Source organism: Petaurus breviceps, unplaced genomic scaffold (genome assembly GCF_028583685.1).
Source record: "Petaurus breviceps papuanus isolate PSGF00001 unplaced genomic scaffold, PetGlider_PUasm1.0 91133, whole genome shotgun sequence".
NCBI lineage: Eukaryota > Metazoa > Chordata > Mammalia > Diprotodontia > Petauridae > Petaurus > Petaurus breviceps.
In genome coordinates, this window is record NW_027187419.1 from 53526708 (window position 1) to 53554561 (window position 27854).

General features: G+C 35.2%; 1 protein-coding gene across 6 annotated transcripts in view; it reads left to right on the forward strand.

Moving 5' to 3' along the window:
- The window catches only part of IFT88 (intraflagellar transport 88), a 115651-nt gene that overhangs the window by 607 nt on the left and 87190 nt on the right, over positions 1-27854 (forward strand). For 4 of the 6 annotated variants that reach the window (XM_069080581.1, XM_069080582.1, XM_069080577.1 and 1 more), the window contains exons 2-12: positions 2426-2521; positions 7477-7539; positions 8558-8614; positions 10048-10101; positions 10776-10839; positions 12010-12079; positions 13607-13697; positions 15429-15533; positions 18658-18760; positions 23359-23473; positions 25749-25980. In XM_069080581.1, coding sequence (XP_068936682.1) covers positions 2432-2521; positions 7477-7539; positions 8558-8614; positions 10048-10101; positions 10776-10839; positions 12010-12079; positions 13607-13697; positions 15429-15533; positions 18658-18760; positions 23359-23473; positions 25749-25980 — 1044 coding nt within the window. In that variant the 5' untranslated portion in view covers positions 2426-2431. Of the gene's footprint in view, positions 1-126; positions 183-2425; positions 2522-7476; positions 7540-8557; positions 8615-10047; positions 10102-10775; positions 10840-12009; positions 12080-13606; positions 13698-15428; positions 15534-18657; positions 18761-23358; positions 23474-25748; positions 25981-27854 lie in introns of all 6 variants that reach the window. The other 2 variants (XM_069080578.1, XM_069080580.1) reach the window with 2 other exon arrangements.

A 27854-nucleotide genomic window follows, 5' to 3' on the forward strand; every position in this document is an offset into this window, starting at 1 on the left:
CTCTTCAGGGTCTGGGTTCCAGTCCTTTCCTCTTTTGTGATTTCGGTGCCCGGATTTGTGTGTCCCTCGGACTCGAAGTGTTTATCACCAATGCCCGAATTTAAATGACTGGTTTCCTTCACCCAGAAAAACCTATCCTCTTTATCTTAATTGGTCGCTTCTGCTGTGTGGCCTATTAAAAGGTAAGATCAAGGATAGTTCTGCCAGGATTAGCCAAACTTGATTAGAGTTCCAATTTATCCAGAAAATTGGAAACCAGATAAAACACGTTTCATCCTTTTAGGTTTTGCTGGAAAATTTTTACAGTTCACAATTATATTCAGATTCAGTTTGGATGTAAGTTTTATTGAGTCCTGAGAATCATCTACCTGGTTAAAGGGATCGACAGAGGTGAAATATTAAATAATGTCTGTATTAAGTACACAGTCATCTCAGAGAATTTGTGTGGTGTGTGTGTGTGTGTGTGTAGGGGGAGTTCTAAATTATAGGTAAACCCTCCATGATGTATTATTCTTCTCTGGAGGATATACAGAAGAACAAACAAAAATCAAAGTGTATAAAACTAAAAAAAAATTTTGGAAAAAAAGAAAAGAAAAATGGTGAAGTAGGCAAAATATTTGCATTAAATATCACTGATAAAAGTCTGATATACAACCAATATGAAACTAAGATAAGTGGTCAAGACATATGGGGAAAATGCTTGTCATAAGAATTACAAACTATAAATGACCTCATGAAAACAAATGCAAATCACTAGTTGTAAAAGACATGCAAATTAAAGCATCTCTAAGATTTCACCCAACACTTAACAAAACATCAAAGACAAAAGCTGAGAACTAGTCAAATTTGAAAGAACTGTAAGAAGACAGGCACGTTCATAGCTGTTGGTGGAACTGTGAACTGGTCCACCATTCTGGATTTCAGTTCCAAACTATGGAAGAAAAGGAATTAAACTGACTACATCCTTTGACTCAGTGATGTACCTCCTGGTCACATACATCAAGGAAGTCAAAGATCAAACAGTATATTTCAAAATATTCAAAACAGTATTTTTGTTATAGGAATGAACTGAAAGCAAAGTGGGTGTCCACTATCATTTGGTGAATGACTGAATAAATTATGGTACATTATCATAATTGTATATCATTGTACATTAAGAAATGAAGACTGAGAAATTCAAAGAATCAAGGGAAAATTTGTGTGCACTCATGCAGAATGAAATAAGCAGAATCAAGAACTACAGACACAATTACTTGAAGAGTATAAATGAAAACTTTACGAAAGGGAGCTGAACTCTGTAAAGATAAAGGTCCTAGATAACAGATATGACATATAACTTCTTCCTCACATCAGAAAAGTAGAGTACTGCCAGGACAAAACAATGTATATGTTGTCAGATATGATCACTATGATTCTGATTTGGTTTTTGTCGGAAGGGAGAGTTCATTTGGGAAAGGGTTTGAGAAATGACTGATGGAAATCCAAAAGGTATCAATAAAACAATTTTTTTAAAAATCACTTATCTATATGCATGGATGGGTTGTGACCAGCACAGATAAGAATTAGTATCCATACTTAAGGATGTGAAGTAATCTCTTCCAGCTCTGAAATTCCATGATTTTTTTCTTTTCTTGGTATTTATTTTGGTTTTTTCTCACTAAAGTATTTCCAAACCTAGTCCTGGGCCTGTGGCTAAAATGGTTACAACCCAACTGAAAGGTTTTCTAAGGCTGATCAAGCTCTCAGTTTCTATGAGTCAATTAGTTTAAATGTAAGCTAAACCCTCATAGAATAGTTAGGAAATTTGTTCCTACCAAATCTCTGCCTTCTGGGAGTTTGCTTTCACAGTCATAGAATATAATATTATAAAGACACAAAAATATGCAATCTCAAGTGTTTTTTAAAAGTTCTATTGATACCCTGTTTTCATGTAGGATCAAAGTTCTAGATCTAAAAGGGACAATAGAAACTGTCTGGTCCAAATCTCATTTTACAGATGAGGAAAAAGGCCCAGGGAGGTTAATTGACTTAGACAAGCTCACTGTGGTAGTAAGAATCAAAAGCAGGCTTTGAACCCAGTTTCTTTGATTCTAGAGTTAGTGGACTTTATCCTGTGCCTCCCTATCATGACAACAGTTATTTCCACTGGCCTCTTTAGACCTTGCCTTTCAATCCCACTGCTCCACTCAATTAGTCAAAGAAAAAGTTAAGCAAAGCCAATTCGGAGCCACCTCCACCTTCTTCAAAGGACGGAACTGGAAATATTTTTTTTTTGATAATTTGAAAAATGTAGAACCACCAAGAATAACATTCATTGTTAAATATAAGCAGACTGGTCAAATCTTGGAAACATTTTGGTTTTAAAATTGTTTTGAAACCTTTGTTTATGCTTAAGAACATATTTAGCATATCAAATTCTTCACAGGTACAAATGATGCAAAATGTGCACCTGGCTCCAGAGACAGATGAAGATGATCTCTATTCCGGTTACAATGATTATAATCCAACTTATGATACTGAGGTAAAACATTTACTACTGCAAATTTTCTGTCTGACGTTGACATGCTGGTTCTCATAGACGTTTGCTGTTTTCAGTTTTCTGCACTTTCTGAGCTTAGTTCAAATGTACTGGTGTGGAGATCATGGCAGATCTTTCCCTCTGAAGAACTCTTTTAATAATCCATCTTTACCTCTCTTATGACATTCACTACATTTTACCTTGGATTACAGTTATTTATATAGTGAACTTTTCTTATTTTTCTTTGTCCCCTTTTCCTGCTTCCTACACCATGGAGAATGTAGTCTCTTGCTCTTAGTAGTGCTTAGTAAATGTTTATTGAATGTGTGGTGAATTAATTAATTTTACTAACCTCCATCTATGACAACTTTATTTTTGGTAGGAAGGTCTATGTTAGAAGGTGAGGATAATTATACAAAGGAAAAACTTTCTTCCAACTTTTAGTCCCTTCCAGTCTTCAGCTGCCTATTAGACTTCTCAAACTGCATTTTCCAAATAAGCATATTAAACTCAATATGTCCAAAGGTAAACTCATTATCTTTCCCCCTAAACCTCTCCCTCCTCTAACTTCCCTGTTATTGGAGTAGGTGCCACCATCCTTCCAATTTCCCAAGCCCACAACCTAGGTGTCATCTTGGACCCTTCATTTGTTCTTTTTTTTTTTTTTAAAGCAATCGGGGTTAAGTAACTTGCTCAAGGTTACACGGCCAGTTATTTCTGGGTGTGGTGCTGAGTATCTGAGCCCAGATTTGATCCAGGTCATCCCGACACTGGAACTGGTGCTCTTACTGGCCACCCCTAAGCAATTGGGGTTAACTTGCTCAAGGTTACACGGCCAGGTGTTTCTGGGTGGGTGCTAAGTGTCTGAGCCCGGGATTCGATCTCCAGGTCTTCTCAACACTGGAGCCGGTGCTCTTACTCGCTGTGCTACCTGGCGGCCCCCATTTGTTCCTTTAAAGCCCTTTATAAACAGACTCCCTCCTACCTTTCCAAGATTCTTATTTCTTACTCCCCTCCATATTCTCTATAATTCGGTGATACTGGCCTCCTGGCACTCCTTGCTTATTCACCGACTAGCCCTATGCCTGGACTAGTCTCCCTCCTCATCTCCCTGTGCCAGCTTCCTTCACTTCCTTCAAGTCTCAGTTAAAACCCCACCTTCTGCAAGAGGCCTCTCTTGACGCCAGCAGTGTCTTCTCTCTGTTCCTTATCTCCAGTTTACCCTACTTGTGCGTCGTCGTCTGCATGTTGTCTCCCTGTTAGCCTGTGAGCTTCCTGAGAGGGGAGGAGTTGTTGTGGTTGGTGCTTTTCTTTGCTGCTTCTTTTATCTCAGCACAGTATAGATAGGCCCTTAATAAAGACTGGCTGAAAAATAGAGACAGCAACTGGCTACCAATTCAGCAGATGCCGGCTATGTGCAAACTATTCTGGTTGCTGTGGTTAGAATGGCACAGACTGTGCCCTCCAAGGGGAGAGGAAAACCGTACCCAAATAACTGATACAGTAGAGTGTGATAATTGCATGACGGACATGCTGTGAAAAAATTTTGAAGTATGATGTCATCTGGGGTTAGGCCCTTTTAAGTGGTCCGTCCCATGAATTGAGGATGGTGTGAGCTAAGTTATAGAGATAGAATGAGAGATAAATAATCATTGAATTTGTCTATCACTTGAAGTAAATTAGGGAGAGTATTGAAATTCAGATGGAAGGTAAGTTATGGAGGACCTTGAATTCCAGGTCTAGAAAATTTTATTTTATTTAGTAGTCAGTACAGAGCTACTAAAGATTCCTGAGTAGGAGAGTGACATGATAACAGCAATATATTAGAAAAAAAGTTTAAGAAGTTATGTGAATATTAGATTGGAGAGGAAATAGACAGAATAGGAGTACTCTTAAGAGAGTATTAAATTAATCTAGGTGAGGAAAGATGAAGTCAAGTCAAGGAGCATTTATTAAGTGCTTACTCTGTGACCAATATGAAGAGCCCTGAGGATACAAAGACAAAATGAAATAGTGCCTGCCCTCAAACAACTTCTCTTTAGCCTATCCAGGGAGGTAATATGTACCTACATGCATGTATATGTATATAGATACACACACATATACATACATACATATATACATATACACATATGTATACACTTTACCAACACTAATCTTCTGTAAATGTACATGGGAGGTATCTTAATTCGAAATCTCACATAGAGCAATTTTGAAGGATAGTGTTTTCTTGAGTGCTGTACAATTTCTGAGTGACTTGTAGATCTAAGCCTGCAAAATCTTCTTAGATAATGATCTCTTGAATAACTGAGAAGTAAAAAATGAACAAAATTTAATTAGGTTCCACAAACATGTATCAAGCAAGGAATTGTTTTAGTCTGACAAGCATAGTCTTTCTCCTTATGGAGCTTCTGAAGGAGTTAGGAAAATTAATTTGCTTTTTAGGTTATCAGAGCCTAAAGTTAATGTTTGTAGTAAACAATGTAATTCAGAAATCTTTGTTCTGCAGTTACATATCTTTTAGGAATTTCTGAAAGGTGGTTTCTCTCTGAAATGAAGTATTAGTTATAAATATAAGAATTGGGAAGGAAGTTACACTAAAAAAAAATAAGCATGGTATATGTGAAAGAAAACAAACTCTGAAGACTATTAAAATAGTCGACTCTTAAGTTGTTATTGACTTAGCTCCTATTCTGTTTAATTGGTTATTGATATGTGTTTTTCTTCCCTAGCCCTCAGGAAGATTACTAAAACTGTTCTCTGATTAGTGTTTTACATAGATTGATTCCTAGCACCAAGAATTTAAGTAGGGTAACAGGTGGGGCAAAGCTGTTTATTAATTCTTCCTGAGTTGTCATATCTTTGCAATGTGGTATAAATCTCCCAGACATCAGAATAAAGTGAATTATTAGAACATCAGACAACTATATTTAAATATAAGTATAAATATAAGTACAAGAGTCATACATTTGAAAGTCAAATAGAAATTTCTGGATTAGCCACATCTGTTCTTTCTCCATTAGTGAATATTGGAATTTAGAAAGTTGTCTTACAGTTCAGTTATTTAAAATCCAAATTCCTTATATTCCATAGAAAATAAGGTTACTTTCCTAATATAATTTCATGTATCTTGCTAAATAAAATTTAATTAATTAGCCAGAGAAAATTTTTCTAGTGGTAGAAGCACCAGACTATGGAAATTTCTATCATTTCTGTTATTTTTATGTTTTTTTCCTAACAATTTGTAAATGTCTACGTAATTTATGACACACAAGTTGTAGACAAGACTGACTGGAACCAGGAATACTGGTGGCACTTGTGCAAAAAAGAACCAAGAAGAGAGCTACTAAAATTCAAACAGTCACTATTTGATTCATGTTGAACTTTATGTACAGAGCTTAATAGCTTTTTTAACCTATACTTAAGCTGGTTTATGAATCTAAATACTCTAGATTCTGTAGAATATAAGGTAACTTTCCTAAAACAATGTAATGTATCCTCAATAAAATTTAAAGAACAAACAGAATTATCTAAATTTTTTCTGTGATAAACATCAGACCAATTATTGGAATTTTTACATTAATATCTTTATATCCTTTGCCTACCCATTTGTAAAGAAAGAATGAAAGACAAATGAATAGATAGATCAATAGATTGATAAATAGTTCATTCAGTAAGCTTACTGCATGCCGGGTCTTGTGCTAAGGATTGGAGTTACAGATACAAGCAGAAAGATATTCCCTGCCCGCAAGGAACTTACATTCAAGCAGGAGAAAAGCATATAAATAGGAGTTGAAATGGGGAGGGGACAGGAATTTACCAGGGTAGAGGAAAGGTGGAAGGGGGATCCTGGCTTCATGGCCTGGGCTGGGTTTGAAGAGAAGAAGGAAAGCTGGCTGGGTGCTTTTCCTTTAGGGAGAAAAGGTTCTGAAAGAAACTCCACAAGAGGTGGAAGAGCCCTATAGGGCTGAAGGTATTGCCTGCTTGAGAAGAACACCTATGGGGCAGAGTGGGAAAGGTGGTCTGGAGTATTATGGCTGCATCTAGATACAGGAGCCCCCAAAACTCTTCCTGCACGTTTAAGTTTTAGGAGCTTAAAAGCTGTGTAAAACTAAGACTTTGAGGGGCACTCTTTATCTACATAAGTCTGTGGGATGGAGAAAAGAATACCTATGGGGTATAAATATAGCTCAAGGAGAAAAGATAATCAGGCAGGCAGTCATTAATATTCAAGTGTTAGAAAAGTTACATTATATTTTGTGGTTCACTGAGAATAGTAAAATTCTGTTGGTTTTTTTTTGTGAAGGAAAATGCATGTAAATAATGAAATCATCTCTTAAAACATTCTAACCTAGTATTTTAGCAAACTGCACATTCATCTTTTATGTATCTTCAGATTTTGAAAAGTTGATAATAACAGTTGACATTTATTTACATCATTTCCTTAAGGTTTGCAAAGCACTAAAAACTAAATGTTTAAAACTAAAGTTTCCATAAATGTTCTCATTAAATTATCAGAACAGTTTGACTATGTAGGTAATATAAGCATGCAGTTAAGGATCTGAGAACTTAAATGTCTTGTCCAGGCTCATAAAGTAAATGTCACACTTGAATCTAGGTCTAGTGACTCCAAGCTCAGCATTCTTTCCACTAAATACCATACTAGACAGTATGGAAAGATGCATTTTTATATTTTATTTCTCTTTTAGCAGTCAGGAAATGTTTATTGAGAGGACTAGCACAAACCAAAGCTACAAAAATGATAGAAAGAAAAACTGTATAATAGGACTAAGGATGTTTGTATATGATAGTTAATAGGAAATAACAGTTAGATGGGTAGGGTAAGACAGATTACGGAAGGTTTTGAAAGACAGAAGGTTTTAGATAGGCAATTAAATTTTACCCCTTTTCAATTCCTAATTTATGTTAAATGCTAAATGTATACATTTTAATTTTAGGAATTGGAAAATGATACAGCATTTCAGCAGGCTGTGAGAACTAGTCATGGCAGGAGACCTCCAGTAAGTAAATTTTGTTATACAGGAAATTGAAGGATTTGTTTACATGCTTGCAAATACAGACACTTTTACAAAACAGAGATTAAATGTCTAAACCACAAATTGTTCAAAATATGCTTTATTTTTATTATTTTGCTAATCATATGGGTTATTAGTAGAGAATAATGTGACAGTTTAATGCCTCAAGTTATTGTGAGATCATGTACTAAAGCATCATTCCATTGTACTAAACTAAACGATCCCAAGTAGCCTAGAAGAATTCATGTATTTTCAACAGAACATAACTCACATAAATTCCTCATTAACAATCAACAGCAAATCTTCATAAATCAGAACCAGAAGCAGTAGAGAAGGTAGAGAAGGGCATAGAATTGTCCAAAAGTAGAACAGATTTACCATAGGATGTGATGAGTTCACCTTTACCTGTTCAATTGTGTCCAGCTCTTCATGACCCCATTTGGGTTTTGGGGGGATTTTTGGAGTGGTTTGCCATTTCCTTCTCCAGCTCATTTTACAGACGAGCAACTGAGACAAACAGGGCTAAGTGACTTTCCCAGCATCACACAGCTAGTCAGTGTCTGAGGCAAAATTTGAATTCCGTTTTTCCTGACTCTAGGCCCAGTGCTCTATCCACTGAGTCACCTAGCTGCACTTCTCCCTTTACTAGAAGTCCTCAAATGGAGGCCGGATGATTATTTAGCAGGGACACTATAGAGACACATTCCTAGCTAGGCATGGGTTGAGCTAGTCCTCTGAGGAAACTTCCAACTCTGAGATTTTGTGATTTTCCAAGTCCCAGAATAAAAGAGTGATCTGCCTCTACTCTTGTTTTATGATTGTGCCTGAACACCTAAGAAGTATAATTTTTAAGAAGTTAGCCATGTATGAACTCTTGTACATAATATAAAAAAGTCCTTATTCATGACCCTCTCTTTTCCATTTCCTTGACAGATTCTGTTTTCCTAGTTTATAAAAACACATTCATTCTATAAATTACTTTATTTTTTCTTTTTTCCTCAAGATAACTGCCAAAATACCCAACACAGCAACAACTCGACCGATAGCCACTGGATATGGGGTCAGTTTTATTTCAATGAAGCTATTAAGTGGACTTTTTTCTTTTTAAACCCTTAAAGTACAGGCCTTACCAATGGGGGTTATTTTCTGTCCTTAAAAGCATCATGAGCACTCAAAGACATTTTCCAAAGTACAGTTGTACTCCCTCTATCAGTTCTCTGTATTATATGCCCTTCAGCCAATTTGGCAGGTTGTCAAAGTTCAAGTATGGTCAATTCCTATATTGAGTGTGTTTTTATTATTAGTTTTCCTTCCCTACCTGTGATCACAGAATTTTCCCCTTGATTTTTCTAGACCCATTTCTATTATACCCAAACCCAGTATAGATTTCATTCTTTTATTTTATATGGATATTTGATTTTTGCCTTATGAAATGTTAGAAATTTTGAATATAAGGCACCTAAGAAGTACTAAACATGAAAGTGAAATACAGAGAAGGTGTCCCAGAATCACATATTTGGGTCTTGTTTATGTGCAAGAGCATTAGAAGTGCTATATGAGACAAAAAAACAGATATAAATTATACATTGATAGACCTTTGCCACATGGCTCAAATTATTAGTTGTCTGTATGCTCCTGTCCTACATGTGACATATGGAGTAGGTAAAATTGGCCAAGATTTGAGAAAAAAAAATGTTAGATTGGTCTAATGGCACTCTGAACTCCTATGAGTCCCTTTCTTGGTCCTAAAAATAAAGAGGGCTTAAAGAGATCTGTAGGTACAATATAGGATAATGAGAATAGCTGATATTTGTACAGTACTTTAAATTTTTCAAAGCGTTTTGCATACTTTTATATCATTTCACCCTCATGACAACACTGATATGGGCACTAAAGGCATTATTTCCTGTTTTATGGATGGGGAAATGAAGGTTCTGAGAAATTGTTTGCCCACAAAGATCACTAACTCCTACCTTAGCCTTTTCTTTTTGGTAAATGAGTGACCACGGAACCATGGATCTTGCAACATATGGTATGTTATTATAAGTCAAATTGAATGGGCATCATACTCAGGATCCTAGAACTGACTCGGGTTTTGGTGCTTTTTTTGATGGTACACAATAGCTCACATTGATAGTTTTCTTGTAAGAATCTCATCCTTTGGGTAGCACAAATGTTATCATTCCCATTTTACAGAAGAGGAAGCAGATTTAGGAAAGTGAAGTGAATTATGTTAGGATACCATACTTAGCAAGCATCAGAGCCACGGCTTGAACCCACATCTTCTAACTACAAGCTTGTCATAGTTTCCACTGTACCATGTTGTTTGTCATGGTTGAGAGTGATATAAAATTAGCCTGAGCCAGAATGATGAAGGAGATGGAATTTGATACCTTTTTATTATCATTAAAGCCCTCACTGCTATGAGTAAACAAGGTTAAGGATAAATGTTTTCAGAATCATTTAAACTAACTGAATTTTTCTGTTTGCTAGTCTAAAACATCACTGACATCCTCATTGGGGAGGCCAATGACAGGGGCCATTCAGGTAACTTGGGACTTGTTTATTTTGTGGCTTTCTTTTAAAGTACCAAGAATAATGCCAGTAAAGTTTTCTTTTCATAATAATTTTAAATTATTAGTTTTTAAAAAAAATGTTACTTATATAGTGAGCTTAATTCTCTAATCTGTAGGTTAGAGATTTCACTGGTATAAATTTGTAAGGGAGGGAAGGGCCTCCTTAGATTTACATGAAGAAGATATTTTCCCTTACATTTTCTTTCAAGTTGATAGACAATTTAATACAGTGTTCAGAAATAAAACCCGATTTGAGGGTTGGGCATAGGACCAACAGTATGCTGGCATGGTAATCTCTAGGACATACTGTTCCTCTGCTGTCTCTTTCAAGTTTTCTGTGTAAATTTCAGAGCCTTGTAGGAAAACATAATAAACACTAACTGCCAAGTAATAGGTAAAGTAAATTTTCCAGTTAAATAGAGAGTAGGTCATTTTTTGTCAGAGTCAGAATTTGATGAAGGTAAGGGCAGGCTTCTCTCTTTGGCTGCACAGGTGGGTAGTGAAGCACAAGGAGGGGAGAATCAGGCCAAGAGTTACTAATATTCAAATAGTCAACAGCTGATTCATCTTAACTTTTAAACAGTTTAACATAAGATCAATCTTTTGTTTATAAAATAATCTTATAATGGTCTTTATTAATTCAAGGATGGAGTTGCTCGCCCTATGACAGCGGTGAGGGCAGCTGGTTTCACAAAAGCAGCTTTAAGAGGTTTGTTATACCATCTCTCCTAATTCATTTTCTCTAGTTTTTATATTGTTTGTATATATGTATTCCTCTATGGTGTGCATGTATATGTGTGTATCTACATAAACAAATATACTAAATAATACATATACACCTCTATGTATCTATACACATGTAAACACATACTCAAAATACTCAAATGGATCCGTGATCTCTTGTGGTAGGTATTCCCTCCAGTGATACAGATTACAGCCCCTCCATGCCCTCCCATCTCGTGATGCTCTTGTTCATATCCTCCCAAAAGGTGACCTTGGAGGTCAGCCTAATGTTGGGGGGGACGGGTCTTTCCTTGCTTTCCCATGACATTGCAAAGTTACCAGTGGAGAATGTAGACTGTTGTTTGCTCTTTTATATGACCAGCCCATCTTTTTGCCATGTAATTTCTGGAGGACATCCTTTACACTTCTATGTAATTCCTTTTTTCTTTATTTGTTATGGCCTCCTCCTGCCCACCACAGTCCTCTTCATTGCACTTTGGGTGATACTCAAATTCTATTTTTTAGAGATTGTAAGATTCTATTATTCACAGCCATAGGATAACTTGTTCTTTAAAAAATCAAGTAAAATTTGCTTCTAAATTTGGCTCTGTTCTGTGCCTTTCTTGCAAAGAAATTCTTTAAGGGCTTATTTAATTTCTTCTGGGATTGGTCTGTCTAGTTTTTTAGTTAGTTTTGGTATTTTACTCTTTTGAAAATATCAGTTTTTTTAGGATATCAAATTTATTAGCATAGGATTGTGCATCATGATTTTTGATCATTTTTTTGTCCTAGTGATTGTTCACTCTTTTTTCTTCTAATTTGGTGATTTGAATTTATTCTGTTCTTAAAAAATTAGACTTATTAGTTATTCATAATTTTTCTTGGTATTTAAAAAAAGTTACCTTGTAATATCTTTATATCTTAACCCACATAATACATGCTGTATTTTAAGGACTCCTTTTATCTATGTGCTCAAAATAATGGATAAACATGATGAAATTCAAAACATTTATTATTTTTAAATTTTATATTGACATAGCAACTAGAAAAATTAAGTAATTTATCCATTGATGTTATTCTGGAGACTTAAGTCCTCATTGTTGGGTCCATTATGATGAATTGTAAATTTAATACAAATTTTCCAATTTCTCCTTAGGTTCTGCTTTTGACCCTCTTGGCCAGTCCAGAGGTCCTGCTCCTCCATTAGAAGCCAAAAATGAAGACAGGTATGTAGTTTGATTTGTTATTGTTTTTGGATGGAATGGCTTTTTAAAAAAATATATGCTACATCAGTATTTTTAAAATCAGAAACAGTATAATATTCATAACACAGTCTTTGTTTATTGGAACTTATAGTAAACCCATCTAAGTATTATATCTATGTGTGTGCTGGGTGATGTTTTTTAAACATTTTAATTTTTATGAATACTGGTATCTACTTCCTTTGAAGTCCAGATGACTAAAATGATGTTATAAATATGAAACAATGGTTTTAAAAATGCCTCTCAAAAATATTGTGAAACTATAACCTATACATTTCAGGTTGTCAAACTAACATTGAAAAGTCAATTTTCTTATAACATTAATTAACTTTTATGTTACTCTATAAAGAGACACAAAAAACTAAAATTTTCTTGAAGTTGATATGGATTCAAGGTTTAGTTATCAATAATCTATCTAGTAGATCATATATTTTTTTAATTGTTATACTTCAAACCCTGAAAGATTTGGATTGTACAATAGAATATTTTTTGATTAATAGAATTTTTTTGATCAATAACTTTAAGATGCTTCTGTAGAAAGGGAGAACCTATTGTGTTTTCCATATAGTAACATTTTGTTTCTTCTGGGTATAAGGACAATTCTTCTAGTTATTAAATCTTCATTTAAGTATTACATTTTTCTGGCCATCTGTAGAATAGACTAGTTGTTCACAAGGTGTTCAAAACATTCTTGTACATTTTTTCAACTTCAACTTTCTTACAAGTAGTGTGCAAAAATGAATTTATCAAAGTCTTTAGGAAAGTGGGAATAGTTTACAATAATAAACTTAAAAATAACCATTATCCATCATGATACAGTCCTCAACTCCTTGAAAATGAATTACATTGAATATTATAACTGTAAGGTTTATCAGAGAACGTGATTTAATTGATTACACTACACTTTTAACAACTCTCTTAAAAAAAAAGCCCTTTTGGCACCAGGTGAAGTGAGGGAGTCAAGTGGTTCATCTGTCAGTCCATTCATTCGAGAAAACTTCATTTAGGAGTTGTTATACATGGAGTGGTAAACATAGTGATCTGTCTTACTTAAAGAAAATTATATTGGAAAGAGTTAATTTTGTTATTTTGAGAAATGACTTTGAAATGACACAGCTATCACAGTTATCTTATTGATTCTAGCCTTTTCAGATTATGATTTTGTACTTCTAGAACCTGTTTCTTTAAATTCCTTTATGCAGTTAGAAATTCAATTTCACATGAAGCTTCTTTCTGGTAATGAGTGTTTTAGAATTTTTTTAACAAATGATGTGGACTTCAGTTCTGCTTGTCAAAGGATGTAACTTTTTTGTCTATAGTGGCCATTTTTTCATTTGCCACAAGATCTGAAATAAGAATAAATTGTGTAAAATTGTGTAATGGTAATGGAGTTTTCTTAAATTTTCACAAAGATAGTGTCAAAATCTATTAAAAATTAATATTTTGAGTAATTTAATGCTTTAAATAATAGCTTGTAAAATTTAATTTCAGTCCAGAAGAAAAGATTAGACAATTAGAAAAAAAAGTAAATGAGTTGGTAGAAGAAAGCTGTATTGCCAACAGTTGTGGAGACTTAAAATTGGTAAGTTCATTGACTCTTAGGTTAATTGCTAAATCTTAATTGATTGTATAATTTATGAGAATGTAGACAGAATATTGTTCTTTTACTTTAAAAGACTTCCAAAATTGGATTGTAAATCTTTCTCTGAGGCTGTGATATTAAGACTAATTTGGCCAATTTGTCAAGACATTTGAGAATTTTTTTCTTCATTGTCTGACTGGATTTAATGCTTTACTGAAGATAGAGCCTTAGATACTTGCTTTCTAAAGCCTAAAAGGAACTGCTGCCTTTTTGTTGGTTGGTCTGCCTGTCTATCTGTTTCTGAAGCCCAGTCTTTCACAACTCTGCTATCTCATTTCTGATTGTATCTCAGGGTATTAGTAAAAATTTTTCTTTTGTAAATGAAATTGTTGATTCCATAAAACTGAGAGTAGTCTTCATAGATTCTCTCTGCTTTCATTTCCACTACTTTCAGCTTTTATAATGGCCATCTTTTTATGAGCTACAGGAGCAGCTAATAAAATTTTCAAAGCCTGTGGACTTTTGTTTTCAGTTTTGAGGAAACATTTAAATAATTTTAGTAGTTTAATCACTTTCCTACAGAAACAATTTGTGATTACAACAGCAAATTCGGTTGTTTGCTATTAAAATGAGAAGCATTCTTTGGATGAAATAAAACACTGCATTAGGAATCAGTATACCTGGGTTCCAATCATTTAACTTCTCTCAGATTCTTTCTTCATCTATAAAATGAGAGACTTTGGTTAACATCAGAGCTCTCCCTTACTTCTAAAATTCTGTAATTCTAAGAAATACAATTCCTTATAGCTTCTGCCCATTAATGGCTTTTCTTGAATCAGACAAAGTAAGTCTCTTTCATTTGGCAGACTTTCAGATTTAAACATGATTTATTTTGTCCTTCCCCTGATACTCCTCCCACCCTATTTTCTCTAAATAACCCCTAATTCCATTATAATTCCTTCTATATGACATTTTAGTCTCCTAATGATACTAGATGCTGTTCTCCAGATGTTCTTCATTAAAATGTAGTACTCCAAATTAAACAGTTTTCTAAGTTTGGTCTGACCAGCATAGAATACAATGAGACAGACTATCACCTCCCCTGTTCTGAGTGCTAGTACTCATTTTAAATCTTCAGTCAAAACAAACCCCAAATCTTTTCTACATGAATTTAGGGCTGTCTCTTTCCCCTCATCTTGTGTTTATATAATTGATTTTTTGAACCAAGGGTAAGAGATTACATTTATCCACAGTAAATAAACTTTATCTTGTTCAATTTAGCTCATAATTCTAGCTTGTTACAATCTTTTTGAATGCTGATTCATTAATCCAACATATCAACTACCCTATACAACTACTTCATGTCATCCTGAAACTTGATAGGCATGCTGTTATTGTCTTCATGTTGTCAGTAAAAATATTACACCAGAACAGGACTTCTCTCATATGTTGGTCCTAGTCATCTGCTGACTTATCAGGTTTTTGGTTTGGGTTTTTTTTTTTTTTTGGCTTTAAAAGTATTTGGAAATTTAGTTAGTTATGTTAAGAAAATAAACAATTTGTTTCTCGTAAAAATTGGTGACTTGAACTACAGGCTGTGTGAATTTTTGTGTCTTTAGGAAAATTTTTTCCTAAAGAAAAAGGAGCTTTATATACTCTCCTATATAAAATCATGTAGTCATATATAAGTTGCTAAAAATTCAAACGCAGTTAAAAATAATGTTATTTAAGGCCCTAGAAAAAGCAAAAGATGCAGGAAGAAAGGAGAGAGTACTGGTGAGACAACGTGAACAAGTGACAGCCCCTGAAAACATCAACTTGGACTTAACTTACTCTGTAAGTGTTGAAATATCTGTGAAGTTAAATTGTTTTCTGTATCGTTCATGGATTACACAGTGCAGGCAGAATCCACTTGACTTTGTTAATCAGTTCTGTGGAAAAGGTCGTTAATGTCAAATGAAACAATGTTATATAGGAAAGTTAGCTTAGATCCCATCTAATTCAAGTCTAAGGCCACATGGGAGTGGGGTTTTTAAACATTATAAGGTTGGTTCAGTGTATTAATAACATTGTTGCAAAATAACAATCAATATTGCATTATGTGAGCTGTTACTGTGTCTGTCAAGTAATAGCAAACAAAGGCAAGTAAAATAGGCTGTATAAATAGGGGTGGAAAAAAAGATGGAACGGCCTGATTGTCAGCACTGCTTGCTTCTTGTTCTAAGTGGATTTTCCCAAATGTGTGTGCGCCACTGTTAGAAATTACTTTATGCCACTAAACAGAGTTTTCTTATCATAAGAAATTTGAGAAAATGAAGGTTTAATTTTGAAGAGTTGCCAAAAATATTACCTTTATGTTTATGTCTGTTATTTTTAGTGTATCCTGTTCAATTTAATACTTAAGTGCCTATATATAAGGCACTGGGCTAACCATAGGGAATACAAAGACAAAAACACAAGGCTTTTTTTATGTTTTACTATGCAGTAGGGGCTGGGAGTAGAGGTTGCAACATGTACACAAAGACAGGATAATTAGAGAAGGTAGAGAATATTGTAAATTGGGAAGAATCAGGCTTCATAGAAAAGGTAGATCTGAGTTGAGCCTTGAAGGAAGATAGAGATTCTGAGTGGCAGAAGTTAAGAGAAAGTACATTCTAGATAGTCCATTCCAAGTATTGGGAGACATCCTATGCAAAGAAGAAATGCAGTGGGATGCCAAGTTTAGGGAATAGGTAGTGGATCAGTTTGGCTGTAATGTAGCATTAATGAAGAAGAATAATAGGAACAAATCTGCAAAGGTAAATGAGAACCAGATTGTGGAAGTTTGTATTTTAGACTAAGGAGTTTGTATTTTATCTAGTAGGCAGTAAGAATGACTGAAGTTTTTTTGTTTGTTTGTTTTTTAATAAGGGAATGACATTGATTAGGCCTGTGTTTAAGGCATATTAATTTGACAGCTATATAGAGAAAATCCTCTGTTGGAGAAGAAGAGGTTAAAAGTAGAGAGACCGGGGCGGCTAGGTGGCACAGTGAATAGAGCACCAGCCCTGGAGTCATGAGGACCTGGGTTCGGATCTGGCCTCAGACACTTAGCACACACACACACACACACACACACACACACACACACACACACACAAAACTAGCCGTGTGACCTTGGGCAAGTCACTTAACCCCAATTGCCCTCAAAAAAAAGGTAGAGAGACCAATTAGGAGACTATTGCAATAGTACAGATAAGAGGTAATGAAGATCTGAACTAAATGGAGACTGAGTACAGAGTGGACAGATGTGAGAATGTTGTCAAGGAAGAGTTTACAAGACTTGACAAGTTAGCAGGCTGGATGATTGGGAGGGTGATAGTACTCTCAAAAGAAAGGGTAAAGTTTGGAGGAGGGATGAAGGCTTGGGGGAAAAGATGAGCTCTGTCTTGGACATGCCTCTGAGACTTCCTGATAGAGATATGCAGAAGGTGTTTGATAATTATATGGTTAGAGTAGGAGTAGGGAGGTGGAGGGAGAGGCAGAAACAGAAGCATAAGAAGTTATAATAAGAGAAGAATTTTAGATTTAAATCACGGAGATATCATAGTTATCTTGATGGTGAAACCTAAGATGTGAGTATCCCTGTGTGTGGCTGAGGTGGACTTGAAGATAGAGATTGCAGTCTGGACTCCATAGAGTTAGAGATTGATGAAATTAGAGGTCAGTATATTTGTGGGGTTATTAATAACTAGACTGAAATCTCTGTATTAGGAGGGCAGGAGTGGGAGTTGAGAGAAAGAGAAACAGCCAGTGCTGGAGGGGATAGTTCAACTAGATTAAACTCATGCTTCTCACCAGCCCTGTAACCTCATCTTAAGATCGTGGCAGACAAGGGCTATGAACAAAATACCCTACATGTGGAGAAAATGCTTGGCTCCTGTTCCCTGAACCCTCTGAAGAAGCACTGTTAATTCCTTGAGGCTGGGAATCTTTGATATCTCTGCTCAAAGACTGTGCAAGTCTCCTTCAGTACAGCCCTCTAGTGCCTCTGGCTCTCTGAAGCTTGGGATCTTTCATGGATATGAGTTTCTTTTAATGTAGGACTTCTACCATCTTTCAATGGCATATAACAACTGTGGTGATTGGATCTTCAGGGAACTGGCCTGAACACATACTTGATGCCTGCTCCATAACTTACTCATATGGCCAGAGATGAAACCTACTTGGAAGAAAGGATATATGTGGAATAAATTTTAAGATTTTAATCTTTTAGTCTCTGGAAGCAGAAGGCTGTAGGTGCCTTTGGTTCCTTGAGGCATGGGATCTTTGATGGCTGTGAAATCCCTGTTGCTTAGACTTTCTATAGGAGCTTTTGAATAGATCATAGTTCAGTTGGCTCTTTTTGACCTCTAAAAATATAGTTCAGGATTATTCAATGACTTAAATAATTTACAAAATGCTTCCTTGAAGGTCTTTCTAGACTGTGCCTAATTTGCACTTAGGGAATGGTTTACTAAGCAAGGCTTGACTTAATACTTAGCTTACTTTTTCACAATCATCAACAGATACTTATTCTCTGTAAATCTCTTTAAAATAAATGGACTGTGAGCATTAATATTATTTAGAGAGAAACTGAAAAATAATAACTTTTTAAAGGTACTTATGTAAATTAAGTTTCTAATTCTTTTTAAAAATGAATTTTAATTGATATTTTTTGTTTTCATATCACTTAAGTTTCCTTTTCTATCCTTTTGCCTCTCCTTTTCCAGAGAACCATTCCATATAACAAGGAATTTTTAAAAATCTGTTTCATTTTTAAGGCAAAATATTCTTTGTCTCCTTATTTTGGTTCCTAATCATGTTGGTAAATAGTTCCTATTTTAGCTTATTTTTTTAAAAGGTGCCTTAATGTAAGTAGGTAGCCTTGTTATAAGATAATAATGGTTATCATATGTATTCTTTTTAAAAATTTCTTTAGGTTCTTTTCAATTTGGCCAGTCAGTATTCAGCTAATGAAATGTATGCTGAAGCACTAAACACATACCAAGTTATAGTGAAGAACAAAATGTTTAGCAATGCAGGTAGGTATGCCTTTCTAAAATGCTGGCATTTTCATTTTTATATTGTAATCAGCTTATTCCAAAATTGTTTATTTATAATATAATAAATAATCCCACTCATGTCCATGATTTATAATTTTGTAGCCTTAATGAATCCATGTTGACATTATTTATTATTATTATTATCATAAGTTTGTAGGTTTTGAAGAGACTTTAGAGGCCATTTAATTCAGTGTTATAAAGCTCAAATAGAAACAGAGGTCATTAATCTGTACCTAAAAAATCCCTGCAAGTCACATTGATTTAGCTTTAAAATGTAATGTTATAGGGGCGGCTAGGTGGCACAGTGAGTAGAATGCCAGCCTCGGAGTCAGGAGGACCTGAGTTCAGATCTGGCCTCATACACTTAACATACATACACACAAAAATCTAGCCGTGTGACCTTGGGCAAGTTACTTAACCCCAATTGCCCTCCAAAAAGCAAAAACAACAACAACAACAAAAATAAAATGTAATGTTATCTATGGTTTATTTTGTGTACATTTTTTTGTTAAATTTTCCCAGTTACATTTTAATCTGATTTGGTTCTACTTTCTGCTTTAATTCAGTCCCTAAATTGAAGTTTCAACTACCTCTAAAAAATCTCCAAGAAATGGTCAGCTGACCTTTTTGTTTGAAAACATCCAGGTCCAGGGAGCTCATTACTTTTTTTTTTCCTCTCTGGGCAAGACAATTGAGGTTAAAGTGACTTGCCCATGGTCACACAATAAGTAAGTGTCAGAGGCTGGATTTGAACTCAGGTCCTCCTGACTCCAGTGCCTGTGCTCTGTCCACTAGGTCACCTAGCTTCCCCAAACTCATTACCTTTTAAGTCAGGCTATTCTACTTTTGGACCACACTGATTTTTAGAATCCCTCATCGTGTTTCCCTCTCAATTCTAGTTCTGCCCTCAGAAGCCAAGTAGAAGTCTAATCACTTGTCCATATAACAAACCTTCAGATATTTAAAGGCTGCAACTCTGGTTCACCCCCTCCTCCAGGATTCTTATCCCTAGGCTAAGTTTTTTTCATCTGATCCTTTTAAGGTTCTAATTCACCCTGCATTCTGGTGACCATTCTCTGTACTCAGTTTGACTTGTCAATATCATTTCAAAAACTATATATATATATATACTCCAGAAGCAGTCTGAGAAGGTAAGAGTACTATAGGAGTCATTACAGAACAGAGAACAAGAGTATTAATTTCTTTCTGATGAAATGGTTTGTAAGATCAGATTTATAGTCGCAATAGATTATTATTATTATTTAGATACTCCCAGTATAAAGGTAATCATGAGTGTGCTAGTTAATGTTTAACAACCAGGTCTCAGGGTGGTGGTGGTGTATGCACAATACAATTTTAATTACAATTTGCTATGTTAACATTTTCTCCAGCATTTAAGTGTAGACAATCACAAAATAATTAAGCCTTCATTTGTAGCATTTACTAATTTCCTATATATAAATGCTCACACTGAAAAAATTTAACAGTCAGCTCTTGAGGGCTAGTTCAAGCTAGCTGAAGGAAATCCTTTATGTAAGTATCTGCTTTTACAGAAATATATTATGGAAGCACTCATTATAAGGCTAGGTGAAAGCATAAAGCATAGGAGGACGTGACTGAAAGCAGTGGTTAGTTGGTAATAACAATAAAAGCTTAGTCATATAATGCTTTATGATTTTAAAAATGCCTTCTGAAATAGGTAGTACAGTTATTCCCATTTTGTAGATGAGGGAACAGAGGCTTTTAGATGTCAAATTAGTTTCCCAGGATCATAAAGCTTAACTCTTAAGTCATAACTCAATTCAGATCTTGTGACTCCAAGTTTAGTACTCTTTTATCTATTTTAATCTGAAATGAAATAAACACAACTCTTTATTTTTTAAAAAGTTTTTATTTTTTATAAAGTTTTATTGATGCCTTTTGTCTTTTATAACACAATTATATTTCCAAATGTATTCCATCCCCTCAAAAATCTTCTAATGTAACAAAGAAACAGCTACAGTTGAACCTCATTATTCACATAATTCATATTTGTGAATTTGCCTATTGTCTGAAATTTGTTGATGACCCCCAAAATCAATATTCGAGGCACTTTTGTGGTCATTCATGGACATTCACAGAATGGTGAAAACTTTGAGTCACAAAATGTATGTATGGTCCCAGCTGAGGTTGAACTTGAACAAGGCAACACCTTCAATACTGTATGTAAACAAGTTTCCTTTTCACAATCTGTTTTAGTGTCACTTTTTTTTTGCATTTTTGTACTTTTTGTTGGTGTTTTAAGTGTTTACAGTGTCCCTCTAGTGTAGTGCTGAAGAACTGTCTAGTGTTCCTAAGCTTGAGAAGGCTGTAATGTGCCTTATGGAAAAAATATGTGTGTTAAATAAACTTCATTCAGGCAGGAGCTATAGTGCTGCTGTTGGCTGTGAACGGAATATCAACAAATCAGCAATATTGCACATCCAGAAAAAAAAGAGAAAATGCTTATCTCTACATGAGGTTGCTCTGGAAAGTGCTAAAGTAAACGTGATCAGAAACTTGAAGGAACCTAACCCTATTTTTCCCGTAGGAGTAATGGTTCTGTATTCACTAATTCAGTGTTTGAAACTTTATAGAACCTATCTACTGTGAATGATGAGAATCAACTATATATAAAACTACCTAACCTGGATACTCGGTGTGTCATTGTATTTAGCATTCTGTATCTGTAGTCTCCCATTCCCTACCAGTGAAGATTGGTCATTGCATTTAAAGTGAATTCAGCTACCTTCTGGCTTTGTTTTAATTTGTATCACTGTAGCTGTGTATTCCCTTGGCTCTACCTTACTCTGCATAAACTCATACAGGTATTCCTGTGTTTCCCTGAATTCCTATATGTGTTATTTTTTGTGGTACAAAAATATGCCATTACATTCATATGCCACAATTTGTTCAGCTTCTTTCCAATTATGGGCACTCACTTTGTTTCCAAATCTTCACGAACACACGCAAAAAGACTTCCATGAACATTTGGCATATGTAAGACCTTTCTTTGAAGGTCCTTGTCCCCTTTTGGGTACATACCCTGAAAAGGGATTGCTGGGTAAAAGGAAATGAAATCTTAGTAACTTTTCTTGACTAATTCCACATTGTTTTCCAGATATTTGACCATTTTGCTGCTCTGTCAGCAGTGCATTAGTAGCACAGTTGTTGCCATACAAATATGAAGAGCCAAGCAACACCACAGATTGTACCTCCCCCTAATGTAAATTTATTCCTAAGGGAATATGGTTTCTGATGCAGTATTTGTATTTTGTAACTAATTCTGAGTAGCATTATTAATGTTTTAGCAGAAGTGTGTGATTTTTACACTTTCCTCTTCTTAGTAGAGAAATGGGTAACTAATGATGCAGAATGAATGTTGTTCTTGTATACTATCCGAGGCAGTTTTTTACTTTGTCAGCTGTTTTTACTTTACTGTTTTTCTTTGCTAAGCGTTTCTTTTTTGAATAAAGGAGGGATTAATAGAGAGATATTTTGAATATAAAAAAACAGAAGGATCAATAAAAATTGGAAAAAAAGAGTGATTTTTTTCCCCTTAATATTAAAATTTTCTAAGTTATTCAGCTTTTTTAAAAAAATGTTTACTGTTGTTGTTTAGTCCTTTTATCAGATGTGATTCTTTGTGATCCTACGGACCATACTGTACATGGGGTTTTTATGGGCAAAGAAACGAGTGGTTTGCCATTTCCTTCTCTGCTGGTTTAAAGTAAACAGAGGTTGGGGCAGCCAGGTAGCACAGCGAGTAAGAGCACCGGCTCCAGTGTCGGGATGACCTAGAGATCGAATCCCAGGCTCAGATACTCAGCACCACACCCAGAAATAACTGGCTGTGTAACCTTGAGCAAGTTATTTAACCCCAATTGCTTAGGGGCAGCCAGGTGGCTCAGCGAGTAAGAGCACCGGCTGCAGTGTCGGATGACCTGGGGATCAAATCCTGGGCTCAGACACTTAGCACCACACCCAGAAATAACTGGCTGTGTAACCTTGAGCAAATTACTTAACCCCAATTGCTTTAAAAATAAATAAATAAAGTAAACAGAGGTTAAGTGACTTGCCTAGGATCATGCAGCTAGTAAGTATGTAAGGCTGAATTTGAACTCAGGTCTTACTGAATCCAAGCCCAATGCTCTATCTACTGAGCCATTACTCTTACATTTATTTTATCTGATACATTATTTCTCATAAGGCTGCATCTCTAGTTTTATCATGTCTATCTTTGGGGATATTATGATTTGTTTCATAGGTTTTTTTTTTTAAAGAAATATATCTTTTTCATTAAATGAGGTATACCTGTACTTGTTCTTTACACTGAACTCTCATTTTATTATGGATATTAACATGTGAATATAAATTTGATTTAAATTTTAAAAGCCTACTTAGTATTTATACTTGAAAGTTGTATTTAGCCTTATAAATCTACTAAAAAGCTTGAAAAGGTAATATTTAAGATCATCTGATGATACCTTAGCTAATATGGAAAAAATGAAAATAAATTAGAATTGAATGTCACTCATTCATTTAATTTTTCTTTTTAGGAAGACTGAAGGTAAACATGGGAAATATTTATTTAAAACAGAGGAATTATTCCAAAGCCATCAAATTCTATCGAATGGCTCTAGATCAAATTCCAAGTGTCCATAAAGAGATGAGGTGAGTTTGTACCATAATAACATCTGATATTCATATTGAGCTTTAAAGTTTATAGAACACTTTACATGGATTATCTCTTTGAGTCTTAACAGCAATCTTGTGCTGCAGGTACTGCATCTATTTTAATCTCCATTTTATAGATGAGGAGATTGAGACCCAGAGAGGTTGTCACTTGCTCAGGGTCACACAGCTAGGAAGTGTCAAAAGGGGGATTCAAACTCAAATCTTTTTTTTTCTTTTTGGAGGGAGGAGGAGGGCAGGGCAATTGGGGTTAAGTGACTTGCCCAAGGGGTCACATGGCTGGGAAGTGTTAAGTGTCTGAGACTGTATTTGAACTCAGCTCCTCCTGACTCCAGGACCAGTGCTCTATTCATTGTGCCATCTAGCCGCCCACCCAAATCTGTTTTTAATGACTTTCATAAACAGAATTGACTCTACTAACTCATTGTTGAAAGGGCAAGTGTTTTCATTTATTTTGGAATTTGTAATGATTCATCTTTAGTATCTCAAACCAGCTGTTCTTGTGACCAAGGTATACGTTTGCAAGGTTACTTGCTGGCTATGGTTAAGGATGCATTCTGTGAGCAAGTAAATAGTGAAGCTTCATAATTAAAACCTAAATCTATTATGCTTTACTGACCATCTCAAGTAATGTGACAAGGGGTTCTAGGTTCTTCTAGTAGGACCTTTAGGTGTGAAGCAGCACCAGAAGGCATCACCCCAATCTCATATATGAGAAGAAGAGGTGGACGTTTCCATGTTCTTCAAAGAGTCATAGGTAGGATGTAGGTCTAGGGATATAAGGAACTTTACAATTCAGTGTCTACTTAGTAATATCTCCTCTGGCTACTGTGGGCCTCCACTCTGAAAGTGCAGCTAACATTAGATGTATTCAATGTGCCATATCTTTTCATTAAAATTTATTTAGAATCATCATCATCAATAACAAACATTTATTAAGCACCTACTATATGGGGGGATCTGTGCTAGATGCAGAGGATACAAATATTCCCTTAATTTCTGCTTATATGTGCTTGTGAACATACTGGAGGGCCTCCAGCATGTTGGGTGGACCCCCTGTGGTCTGCTTTTTGAAGTATATAATAATAGCTAGCATTTATTTATGTAGCACTTTAAGGTCTGCAAAGTACTTTACAAATAAATCCTTTTTTTCTTCACAATAACCCTGGGAGGTAAATGTTGTTGTTCTTTAGTCATGTCTGACCCTACATGACCCCTAGATGGATTTTCTTTATGGGATTTTCTTGGCAAACATGCTGTAATGGATTGCTATTTCCTTGTCCAGTGTGTCCCCATTTTATTGATGAGGAACTGAGCAAATAGGGTAACACAGTTAAGTCTGTGAGGCCAGATTTGAGCTCAGATCTTACAAACTCCAGGCCCAGTACTCTGCCAGTGTACATACTGGCAGTCATTTGATAGGTGTAGGCAAATTTGTCAAAACTCATTAATTTGCCAGACCATTTTATAATTTAAACTTTAGACTAAAATTCATATTTATTCACTTTCCCTTTTTTTGTAAAATGTATCTCTTGCTTCCATTTCAAGTTTCTTTCGGTATAAGAAGGCACAAAATATCAGTTCGGTGATTTGACCACATTATATTTTGTATGTCTGAAATTTAGTTCCATTTCATGTTTTGTCCAGTACTGCATAGTTAATCAAGATGAACCAGAGAATTGAGATATTTTTCTTGGATCCTAAAACAAATTGTTTTATATTTTTCAAAATTATGGCTTTTTAAAATTTTTCAAAAATTACAGCACCAAAAGTTTATTTTTACTCTTCCTTCCCTCCCCCAAAAAAGAGACACTTTTAGGAGGCATAATATAATCCTGGCCCTTGGAGAGTTTATAGTCTAATTAGAGTTGGGACATTTAAATAAAAAGATATATAACAGTACATGGTAGCATGTGCTATTTAGTTGAGTTGAGTCTGGGTTTGTCACCAAGCCCAAGATATTCAGGAAAGGCTTTCATGGAGAAGGTAAGACTTGAGCTGACTTGGCCTTAAAGGAAGGATAGAGCAAAAAATCAAATGAAGAGGAGAAGGGAGCAACCATGTGAAGAAAGTCACAGTAGTGGGAATGTGCAGTATTTATACAAAGAATAATTTTAATTGGATCATGTGATTGGTATCAGGAATTGCTTTAGAGATGGGTTGGAGAAAGATATAGGGATAAAATTGTGAAAAGTCTTAAAAGCCATGTTGGGGATTTTGAATTTTAATAAGATAATCATGTATATTTTTTCAGGATTAAAATAATGCAAAATATTGGTGTTACATTTATTAAAACTGGTCAGTACTCAGATGCTATTAATTCATTTGAACATATAATGAGCATGGCCCCAAATCTGAAGGCAGGCTTCAATTTGATCCTGAGTTATTTTGCTGTTGGAGATCGGGAAAAAATGAAGAAAGCTTTCCAAAAATTGATTGCTGTTCCATTGGAAATTGATGAAGATGACAAATATATTTCACCAAGTGTGAGTATGGAAAGGACTTTTATGTAGTCACTTTTACTTTTTTGTATTTTGTTAGTAAATAAACATTGTATGAATCACAAGTCATGTGAGAGAGACACTCCAGCACATATATGTACCTTCTGTTTACCTGGCTCTTTTTTAAAAAATATTTTTTTTCAATAAACTAAAGTTTGTTTTGTTTCCCTCACTTCCCCCATCCCTGAAAAACAGAAGAAAAAAACCCCTTTTAACAAATACATATGGCCATGAAAAACAAATTCCCACATTGACAATATTCAAAAAATGTTTTAATTGTACACTCCAAGTCACTCTTTGTCAGAAGCAGATAGCATGCTTCACCATTGGTCCTCTGGAACCATTGTGTTTATCAGAGTTCTTAAAAAAGAATCTCTTTAAAATCAGTCTTTCAAAGTTGTTTTTCTTTACAATATTATTGTTATATTAAATTGCTGTCCTGGTTCTGCTCACTTTAATATGCATCAATTTATACAAGTCTTCCCAGGTTTCTTTGAAACCATCCCTTCCATTATTCCTTATGGCACAGTAATATTCCATCATATTCATATACCTTAATTTTTTCACCATTCCTAACTGTTGGGCATCCCCCTAGTTTCTAGTTCTTTAAAAAGAAATAGTACAGATATTTTTATTATGTATGATCCTTTTCCTCTTTCTTTGGTGTATAGTAGTGGTAATGCTAAATCAAAGGGTATATACAATTTAGTAAATTTTGAGGCATGGTTCCAAATTATTTTCCTGAATGGCTAGACCAAGCAATTAAAACAGCTCTAATGTAGCTCTTTTCTCATAGTATCCTCTTTTATTGTCATTTTCCTTTTTGCTTTTTTTTTCTTTGCTTTTTTTTGGAGGGCAGTTGGGGTTAAGTGACTTGCCCAAGGTCACATGGCTAGTTTTTGTGTTAAGTGTCTGAGGTCAGATTTGAACTCAGGTCCTCCTGACTCTAGGACCAGTCCTCTATTCACTGCGCCACCTAGCCGCCCCTATTTTCCTTTTTTCTTAACTTTGATTATAAGGTAGAATCTCAGGGTTGCCTTAATTTGCGTTTTTCTAATTATCAGTGATTTGGAGCATTTTTTTTTCATTTCTCAAATGCTTTATTAACTTCTGATTTACATCATTAATTTCCGCCAGATTTTGAGTTACAAATTTCTCACCATTTTTCCCTTGCCCACCACCCCAAATTAGCAGTCCCACAGGATATCCCCTCCTCCAATCTGCTCTCTCCCATATCTTCTCCCATACCCCCTTACACTTTTCCAGTAGGCCATGGTGAATCTCTATGCCCCAGTGCCTGTATATCTTATTTCCCAATTACATGTAAAATAGTATTAATAATAGTATATATGTATATATAATTTTAAACATTTGATTTTAAAACTTTGAATTCCAGATTCATTCCCTTCCTCCCTTGTCCTCCCACTGGGAAGATAAGCAGTTCAGTATAGATTGTACATGTATAGCTAATGCAAAACATTAACATAGTAGATATATTGTAAAAGACTGACTATATTTCCCTCCCTCCTATCCCACCACCCATTTGTTCTATTTTCTACTTTGATCCTGTCCCTTTTCAAAAGTGAGTGCTTCCAACTTCCCTCCCCCCAACCTGCCCTCCCTTCCATCATCCCCCCTCTCATCCCCTTCCCCCTACTCTCCTGTAGGGTGAGATACCCTATTTAGTGTGTATTTCATTCCCTCCCCGAGCCAAATTCAGTGAGAATAAGGTTGACCCATTCTCTTTTGCCTTCCTATTCTTCCCCTCCATCGTAACTCTTTACCCTTGCCTCTTCTTTATGAGATAGTTTACCCCATTCTGTCTCTCTCCATCTCCTCTCGTTATATTCTTCTCTCAC